The sequence below is a fragment of the Lepisma saccharinum genome, chromosome 1 (genome assembly GCF_977018435.1).
Source record: "Lepisma saccharinum chromosome 1, izLepSacc3.1, whole genome shotgun sequence".
Taxonomy (NCBI): Eukaryota; Metazoa; Arthropoda; class Insecta; order Zygentoma; family Lepismatidae; genus Lepisma; species Lepisma saccharinum.
The window spans coordinates 6837863-6848108 of NC_139229.1; the positions used below are offsets into that span (position 1 = coordinate 6837863).

At 38.5% G+C, this 10246-nt stretch overlaps 1 protein-coding gene across 1 annotated transcript; it reads right to left on the reverse strand.

Moving 5' to 3' along the window:
• Positions 1 to 387: 387 nt before the first annotated feature.
• LOC146002964 (uncharacterized) lies at positions 388 to 10099 on the reverse strand. The gene is made up of 3 exons (XM_083141385.1): positions 9889 to 10099; positions 7869 to 8030; positions 388 to 930 (listed from the first exon to the last, which is right to left on the reverse strand). Exons 1-3 carry the CDS (start codon positions 10091 to 10093, stop codon positions 470 to 472), a joined length of 828 nt encoding a protein of 275 aa, XP_082997511.1. The 5' UTR covers positions 10094 to 10099; the 3' UTR covers positions 388 to 469.
• Between the last annotated feature and the right edge of the window lie 147 nt (positions 10100 to 10246).

The following is a 10246-nucleotide window of genomic DNA, read 5'->3' on the forward strand; positions in this document are numbered from 1 at the left end:
GTGCACGTACAAAATTAACTCTGAGACAGCTGCATTTCTTGCAATTTGTGATTTGAAATGTATACTTACAATTATTATTGTCAGTAAGTGTAATTTTTGTCACATGTGGAAGAATTTGGATGGGACACTTGAAGAGCAACACTGATGCTATATTATAAAGGGCGTTTCACTCGCTCTCGGCCATTGATTACCCCTTATAACCTTTAAAGTAATGAACGTAATTCATTGAAATTTGATTTGGACATACCAGTGTATATCTGTGTCAAATTTCACTGACTTGGATCCATTAGTTTGAAAGTTATAAGGGAAAATCAGGGACCAAGACGGAGTAAGACCCGGTACTACATAAGGAAATAAGCTGTATATTAATTTATGTGGTTGCTTTAATATGAACTGCTTTACAGTTGTTTAGTTCCGTATACGCGGCAATTGCAACATACAAATTGAGAATTATGATGCAACTGTAATGTCAGAATCTTCGTTGTTGATGAACAGATTCAGGTTTCTCCCAGTAAGGACACCACTGATGAATAAAGATGATTACTAAGTTGATAACACAGTGCATCACATAAAGCATGACTACAGACTCCACCCAAATATCTTTCGCTGGGTGCTGCGTTGAACCTGGATGCAAAATATGGAAGCTTAGAGCCTGATAAGCCATCATTGCAAGAAACGCATCTTCGATCAGTAACACACAGTAGAAGAGGACGTCGCATCTTCGACTATGTCTTGTCTCAGTATAGGTGAACATGTACAGGATAGCAAATATACCTTTGAAGATGGAGTTCTTTACGGTGTTTATTGAAAGCCTCAACTCCTTGTTTTGAAGTAAATACACCCATGTGATGGTCCAGTGGCAGAGGTACACCACCAGAAGGTACAGGTTAAAAGCACAGGCAAACATGAAATGCACGGACAATCTTGCGGCTGGAAAGAAAGTTACGAAAATTAGCTTTCATGGTGCATTCATAGCAAGGTGGTTTGATTTAAATCATGTGATTTTTTTAAAAAGTTACTAATTTATATCACTTTAAAGAAATAATTTATAGAATAAGGAATTAGTAGATGTCAGAATCACTTATGGTGAAAGTGCATTAATCTCATAATCACTGAATGGTGTTTATTTGGCTCTAAAAAAGGAAATGAAGGGAAATAAGAAGTTATATGTACTGATGGGGGTGAAGCTCATACAAAAGGAAATGTAACATGTAAACTGTTAAACACCCTTAAATTTATCTTGATTTAAAATTAAATAATTTTTATAGGCAAAAATAGCAAAAAATTTGTGTAGAATAATATACAAAATACTTATCATTAGAAACTGTAAATACTGTCATTTTCATTAAGCTGTAAATAATTATGGCAGCTGATATTTTTCAAACTGTCGTTCAAACAATTGCCAAATTTCAGCTTCAAAGTTACAGTTATATAATAAATACATCCAGAATGCTTTATTTTCACTGGAAGAAAAGGTACTTTCAGTAGTTTCGATAACACACTCAACGAACATTACCGTAGTAGTTCATACATAGAGAAACAAAAGAAATGTATATTTACATACATTTTTTTATTTGCTTTAATCAAACTGTTCAAATATTTTATACTTTTTTTACTTTCTATAGAAAAGAATAGTTACCTGGAATAATATATTGGTTTTATTATGGGCCTGCTCCGTGGCCAAATTGTTAGCACTCCTTTGGTACGAGTAATCATGGGTTTTGATTCCTGTTAAGAGCCCCCAAAATTTCAGCATTCACCAGCATTGTGAGGAAATTATGGATCTACTTGAATACAGAAGGTTGATCCGTCTATATGTGTCCGATTTTGACGTCTCACCTACTTTAGGAAAAACCACGGGACCACAAGCAGTTGCCCTCGATGGGAGCACCATGGGTCCTGGCAATAGCCCTGCACCGTAACTTCCATTGTAGGAGGCTCCGTTGAAGTACAGGAACGGGAATCTTGAGCCACTCCTCCTGGCAGGATTTCCAGGGGCCCGGCAGTGGTGACACGACGAGATGCAAGTTCTTTTTTCAATAGGCGAAACCAGCAAAAATCCATGGGACTGGCATCAGGTGACTTCACTGGTATGTCCTGGAAGGAAATAGCCTGGATGCCAGTGTCTGACGCCATTTGTTGCAGACATCTCTGTGTAGAACGAGATATATGTAATGAGGTCTTATCCATATGCACACGGACCAGATTTATTGCATTTTAATACAAACTGGGCAGATCGTCTGTATAAATTGTTGTGAGGATATGTTTCTGACAAAATGCAGAGTTGATTTTGCAGTTTTTAGGCACCTGCCGAATCGTTAACTTGCCTTCACAGCAGTATCCTGCGACAACCAGAATTTTTTTCGCGAAACTTTCTTTGCACTGACGGATGAAGTCAGGATGTGTTCTTGCGTCTCGTGGGGTATACGTTACGGCTCGAAGTTTGCCACAATCGGATAGATAAATCCATGCTTCATCGAGTGTGGCAACAAACTTCCACTTTTCCCCGGATAGATGGCGTCCGTAGAGGCGCCGGCATTGAGTCTTTCTCTCCCTCGGATAGACCGCAGTGAGGAAGTGTCCACGACTTTTAAACACCATACGGAGATTTAATTTGTCACGTAGGTTGCGGTTCACAGTTGACTGTGCCACGTGCACTCGTCTTGCCATCACACGTTGAGTAGGAGGGTTTTCCTGTAGGGCCATTCGGCGCAACTTCCGAGCTACAGGTGGAGTCACCGCAGTACACGGTCGCTTTCTACTCCCCTTTGTGGATGAACGAAGTGCTAGAACATCGTGGTGTTTATGTCGATTAATTACGTTATTGATGGTCGTTAACCCCAATGCACATCCATTTTCCCCGCACTGTTTTTGAATCTGTGTCACGGAAAACTTGGCGTGGAAAAGTGCTACGACGTAGCTTTTCCAAAATTGGTTCACCTTAGGAGCCATAATGCACACACCACACACACACGAACTTGCCTCGATACTAGAGGTCTTTGGCTTTCTGCTGCTATTTGAATCATTCAGATCGGTCGATTGTGTGAGCAGGGGTGAAGGTTTAAAATCGGACACATATAGACGGATCAACCTTCTGTAGAAGCAGCAGCAGGTTCCTGTCTTGAAATCGAGAAAAACGGCGGCACCGAGTAAAGAAGCCACTTGGCCAGCCAGCTGTTGCACCCCGGATTTGAGTTAAATTTTACTATAGTTATGTATTACTTCAGTATATATGTATATATAATATATTTTTTAATTCCTTGTTAATCTTTAGTTAATACATTTCAAGTAATACATAAAACTCACCCCCGATACTCGCTTTGTTACCTCCCCCTACCCAACTGTCAATTACTCTTTGTTTTTCTTCACATTATTACCTTTACATGTGAAGTTGATACTCTAAAACATGGGTTAGTGGTATTCTAAGTGTTGTTGTTTAGCCAAAATATAGCAACCTCCTTCGAGACATATTCATGTACACTAGTAAAATTTGGTTCTGAGCTTGAAAAGCCTGGAGAAATCAGGGAATTTTGTTTTTGTGAAATAGTAGACACCCTCTGTATGTGATACTGTAGTTTTCTTATTTATGTTGCTGTTCTGCCACTTTAGGTTAATCACAATAGCCATGTCCACACTTGTTTCCTTGTGTGTGAACTACAACGCCTGCATCAAAGGCATACCTGAAACCAGTTGACTGTGATCTTTTTGATTCCTGCAACATGAATTCTTGAACAATTTTGAACAATCTAAATTTACTATAATACCCATGTAAAATAATTTTGTTATAAAATATTCTGGAATCATTTATGTAATGTTTTGGAGTTCCATCTCCGAGTTTGCTGCAGAATTAATGTTTCAAGAAGTGTTATGTCAGAAAATTAACTGTAATGTAATGTTTAAAATATTATTTTTCATTATTCCTATGACAGTATATGGTAGAAGATACCAGAGTTTTGTTAATACTTGAAATTGTATTTTGTTCATTGGGTAATATGTTACATGAAAATATCACTGATGGTAACGAATTAATGAGACAGATATGAACTCATTTGGAAAGTCTTCAAGTTTTGTTCTTACTATATATTCCTCAGTATGGGATCTTGGTGTTGTATCTGTATAATGCACATACCCCAGTGATAATCCAATTAATATTTTCATGTGTTTTTACTTTTTCTAAGGTACTAAACAAATCATGACCCTCTACAGCTGTGTGGTTTTTACTAATTCTTATATTTTGCCCCTTCTTCAGGGGTGTCCGGAAATCAAATTAAGGATAAAGCCAGAATATAAATTGTATCTAAAGATATCTGTTAGGCGGTTACGCAGAGAGAGAAATTCATTCTAATGAGTTCACATTTCATTTTTCTGTGCACTTTTTGTTTGTGATCGATTTTGCCACCTGTGTGGTGGCGTTATCTGGCATGTACTGTCTTGTTGCAGGTGGCGGGGTTCCTTTATCTCCCACTTACCTTCGTGACGGTGCTAGACAAATGGCGAAATCTATTGTGAACAAAAAGTGCATAGAAAAATGAAACGTGAACTCATTAGAATATAAAGTGCAGAGTTGTCACAAAGTGGGCATACCCCCCTTTATTTTTGACACTAAGATGGTTATGGTTGAATGGTTGACATGGACACACACCTCATAGTTTAAGAGTCTGGAAGATCTGTATGGAGACTATCATTTTCGTAGCACAGTGAAATTCTGCTCCATCTTCTGGCTGTTGTTTACAGAGATAATGCGGGGCATGTGCATGAAGACATCTTCCACAGCTGCTCGTAACTTGCGTTGTGCAATACTGGTTATTTCTGACTCTTGTCATTGATGAAACACTTCTGGGACTATGTGGAGGCCATCAGAAACTATTCCCAGCACAACCCGGGAGGTGTCTTATTCAGGTAATGACACTTCAGGGTTGCTACGTGACTGGAGAACCGGGCAAAGTCAGGGAATTTGGTTGGTCAGGGAATTTTGCATATTTTCTGGAATTTACGTGCATTTTGGAGTTGCTGTTCATTTCCACTTCCGAATTCGGTTCTTGTGATTCCAGTCCCCCCAAAAGATTCAATTCAGAAACTTGTTCCTTTCGTCATTATGACTTCTGGTCTGTTTTGTACAAAATTATCGTTCCTTCGCATTTCGATTCTATATTTATTCACTCTCGGATCTAGGTTCTTGGATTTGTTACGACCGTCCGTTCATTTTACGACTCGTTCTTGTGAACCTGTTCCAAGACCGGAATTTGGAGAGGAGTGAAATTTTTCCTACTCAAGACAAAACCTATGCACCAGCCATCCTCAGAATTTCTTGCGGAAAAAATGTTGATTTACCTGTGTGTGTGGTGAGGAAATTTCCTTTCTTCAAGAACACATCCATTCGGAACCCGTTCTCTTTTGATACGTGAAGCGGAGCAGGTTGGTTTTCAGACAGTTCATTGGTTTTGGATCTGCAATAACTGTATACTCCTTGAACCAAAGACATTGTAATACTTTCTGCCTTGAAGAGCAGAATTTCACGTAACTGGCTGTGGTTGATGTCACACTGGACGGGTGTGGACGTGGAGTAAAGACGAAGGGACTCACTACTTCGTTTTCCCCATGAACCCATTCTGTGAATTTGAGTCCTTCGTTTGCGACCCGTTCAGAAGCATCGTGATCCACTAGTTCATTTGCTCGTTGTCGTAGTTTTTACAAGCAGAGATGTGTTACACCCGAGAAATTAGCGATTTTATGCAGTATCAGTGACATCATTATTCAAATATGCACGTGTTTTGTGCATGTAGAACGAATTTATTTTTTAAAAACTGGTGCGAAATAGAGGAATTAAACATACGCTGGTCAGACATCATTGTTAGGTTAGGAATGTTGGTTTGATGCCGATAGTAATTTTACGTATTTTTTGCATGTAGAATGAAATTTTGCTGAAAAGTGGTGAAAATGGGCCCAAGTTCCTATTGTTTCATTACGCTTTCATCGTGCTACAAATGCAACTTTTACATGGTTCGATTTCGATTTGTCTGTTAGCACATACTGCAGATTTTTAGCGATTACTTAAGATTTTGTTTGTGGTTAGGTTAGGAAGGTCAGGTTTGGTTGTCTTAGAATTAAAATAAAGACCCTGAATGCACTCTACTAAGGTTCCGATTTATTTCTAAATTCATTCCCACTAGTTTACGATACTTACTGTCGTTTGTCAACCGGGGAATACCTTGTCCATGGGAAGCATGTATGCTTGCGTAAGGTCATTTTGAAGTCTCTTTTTCAACATAAATATTTTTTTCGAATCCAAACAGTGCTCATTATTTTAAGGAAGGTTCAAATTTCGTGTCACCATGATTGCCAAAATTCTATGATAATTAGTCTTCCTGCTAGGAAAATTTGAAAAAAATCATAAAACTTTCGGAACGGTTACCAAACATGGGTTGGAATGCGGGATTTTGGAGGAACCGTTGACCCACTGTACCCCCTCGAGAATTATGTTGATTTTTTAATAGACAGATTTCAATGTTTTCCATAATATAAAATTGGTTCCAGCATGTGGAAAACTCAAATAATGGAGATATTTGATTCCAAAGTATGGACCACATATATATTTTTTTTAGGTGTATGTTGGTCACCGGCCCCATTCACATTCTGAATTTCCGAAATATGTACTATTTTCAGTAAATTTAAAAATATAATCTTTAAACTTATTGCATATTTTCTAAAGGTACATGACCTAATTTTCTGTTGTTTCTCATTTGTAATGATATAATTGAGGTTGTATACAGGTTACATTGTAAAGCTTTGATATATGCCACATTTTTTTACACCACCTTAATTGTAATGACAGTCAAAATGGGGAAGTACAATAGTTATTTATTTTTTCATTGAATAGCATTATATTAATCACGTGGTAAATTTTCAGCTAATAACTGTGTATATTCATATTGATGATAATTAACGTGCCTGCATATTTAATTGAAAAACACGAGGTTCAAAAGCAAAAATCATGATGACAAACATGTCTGGAAATATTTCATTTATGGTCTGGATAACCTGGAAAAGTCAGGGAATTTCATAATCAAAAAATCGTAGCTACTCTGCACTTGCAACTCAAAGTGTGCCAAAACGTGGCTGTGCTATTAAAATGACGATCTCCATACTGATGTTCGGGACTCTTATCAGGTTTGTGTTCATATCAAGCATTCAACCATAACCATCGTAGTGTCGAAAATAGAGGTACGCCCAATCTGTGACCACTCTGTAGTTAAAAAAATAAAAAGACGTGGGATGAAATGAACTGCACCTGCATTTTTGTCATCCGTTGTCTTGTCCACCATTTATACTCTATCCCGGGAGACTGTGGGGCAAGGTCATACATAACGGCAGAGTAGGGGAGAAAGCGAGTGGACAGAGTAAAGCAGCATATGCTGCAGGAAAAGCTGGTCACTGCAGTCGGTGTTTTTCCTCCATGCAATCCCATTTTCTCGCACACATTAATTTGCCAAGCCCTCTCAAGTCACTACTTGCGCAGAGACTTGCTTTCGTTTGCTTGCTCCAGATTCCCAGGACTGAGTATAAGTGGCGTCAGTGCTGTATGGTACTGGTGTGCATCCTTCATTCAAGATAGCTGATTGAAGAGGATGCAGGTGCAGTTTTTTCATTCCAAGTCGTCTTATTGTTTGAAGTTCATTGTATTCCGTTTTTATTTAATGTGATTTCTTGACACCCCTGAGGAAGGGTAAGGCAACGGATCCAAAATGCCAGAATTAGTAAAGGACTTGTAAACCACACAGGAGTAGAGGTTTTTTTTTTTTTTGCAAGCTGTCATTATGCAAACTTAGAATTTTTTCTCTCCAAGATTCAAATTAATGTTCTGTACTTACTGACTGAAGAAGTGAGCCAGAAGATCTTGGTCATCATCATGCATATACAATTTATTTTTGCACCTCTGTGCAGAGTTGTTATCCCTTGAAGTGGCATGAAATATGACAATGTGCAAATAACGAGCAAAGCTGAAGGAATTATCACTAGAACTTGTGGCGAATCTGCAGTAGAAAAGTAAAAATTACTCCAAAATTTACATAGCGTTGTTAGCTATAAACTATGGGTGTGTTCTTAATTATTAATGGAAAAAAATATCAACGAAGATAACTGGGCTTGTCAACCAGGTAAAACCAGTTATTTTACAGATTTAAGAAACACTAGGTGAAAGCGTAGGCACAGTGTTTTGTTTACAGAAAGTTTCCACGTGGCATCCAGTGGATGGCTACAGGCCCTCCGAAATTGTGAGAAAATCAACATTTTCAAATGAAAGCAATAAAAAAACTCAGGAGAACAGAGTGGTAAATCCAACCCCCTTTTAAAATGATCCAGAGATTGTTATTTTTGAAAGTGGAAAGTTCTAAATATACAAAATATCTTATTGTGTATCTTCTCCCCCCCCAAAGAACCTATGTATGGCAGTGCTATAAACCGTCCTAAGCACAATATATGAGGGTTATTTTTAAGTAAGGTCCATTTTGCAATAAAAACGAAGTAAGTAAATGTTCAAAAAGAACATTTATTTTCTGAATTTACATACACTTCTCTATTTTTCTGCATAATTTCCTTGCGGTTTAATTTATCGTAACGAACTACGAGTTTTGGATACCCTCCTCATAGAACTCTGCCGCCTGTGATGATAGCCAGTGCTTTAACATTTTTTTATCCTCTACAACGAGGAAGGTGACTAGTTTTTGAGTCATCTCATCAAAGGAGACGATGGGACCAGGGTGTTTTGTTAGTGGACTTTTTGCCACAAGGAACAACAATTAACTCAGCTTTCTACTGTGAGACCCTAAGTAAACTTCGTCGAGCAATCCAGAACAAACAACGTGGAATGCTGTCAGCCAGTGTCGTACTGATTCATGACGATGCAAGGCCACATCCTGGGGAAGAACCTGAGAAAGGGAACAGTAGTTTCCCGAAACGTTCAGAAAAAAATAGATACTCACCTAAACATAAGTACAAGAAGTTTTGTATTTTTTAAATAAAAAGGTAAAAGGTAAAGTGTTCCCCTGTGCATAGCACCACGCCATGAAGGCGTATAGGGGGTGTGGGGGTAACGCCCCACACTTTCTTGATCCGGTCGTGAGTGGGGGTGATGTGATCAGCATCACGCCCCTGACTGCCTTTACCCCCCAGGGTTTCCCCCAGGTACCCATGTTATTCGACGCTGGGTGGGTGCCGGGGCCGCTTCCACCGTTAGAAAAGTTCCCGGATTTGAACCGGCCGGGGATCGAACCTGGGACCTTGAGCATGGTAGTCAGACGCATTACCGACTGAGCCACCGTGGTCACCTTGTATTTTTTAAATATTTTTGAGAATACTTATTAATCTGAAAAAGTGAGTAATTCGCAAACCATAAGTTATGAACTGGGGCTCAAACTCAAGATCTGATCGAATCTTTTGGTTGGGAGGTTTTCGATCATCCGGCATAGAGTCCAGACCTTGCACCTAGCGACTGCCACCTCTTTCACCATCTGTAGACCTTCCTGGGCGGCAAGCGTTTAGACACTGATGAAGAAGTGAAAACGACCGTGAGTAACTGGCTATCATCGCAGGCGGCAGAGTTCTATGAGGAGGGTATCCATAAACTCGTAGTTAGTAATGATAAATGTTTAAACCGCAAGGAAAATATACAGAAAAATAGAGAAGTGTATGTAAATTCAGAAAATAAATGTTTTTTTTAAAAGACATTTACTTCGTTTTTTTTTTTTTTTTTTGCAAAATGGACCTTATTTTAAAAATAACTCTCGTAAAAGAGAAATAAGTGAAAATAATTATGGACAGTATATAATCACAACTTGGGTTGTTGCAACCATAGTTTGTAGTGATACCATACTATACTGATCATATACTTACATAGAGTTCTACGTTCCCACTCCATATCTTGAGCAAGGCAGATCACGTGAGTGATGATCTGTGGTGTACAATTTACCACTGTGTCCATAATTGAATATAAAATTATGTTATATCTTAAATGAGACCGCAATTTCTGAAATGAGGCAATTATTTCAGCATCTTCTTGTCTTCTTGACTGTCGCAGTTTAAAAACTAAGTAAACCATTTCGTAGGCTCTGTAACAAGACAAATTGAGGTTAGCTTAGTTGCTGCTACTGTATTAACAAGTTTTAATTGATCCCACTGAACTAAAATAGTTAATATCTGAACATCATGCACATGTAAATATAGGAGCATATGCAGTATATTTGACATGTTT

Bases quoted from the DNA above. Each gene is read 5' to 3' on its own strand.
- LOC146002964 (XM_083141385.1), bottom strand. From the start codon at position 10,093: ATGGTTTACTTAGTTTTTAAACTGCGACAGTCAAGAAGACAAGAAGAT. The intron at 8,031-9,888 runs GTAAGTATATGA...TTTCTACTGCAG, and splicing joins GTGGGAACGTAGAACTCTAT to ATTCGCCACAAGTTCTAGTG. The intron at 931-7,868 runs GTAAGTACAGAA...CTTTCTTTCCAG, and splicing joins CTGGCTCACTTCTTCAGTCA to CCGCAAGATTGTCCGTGCAT.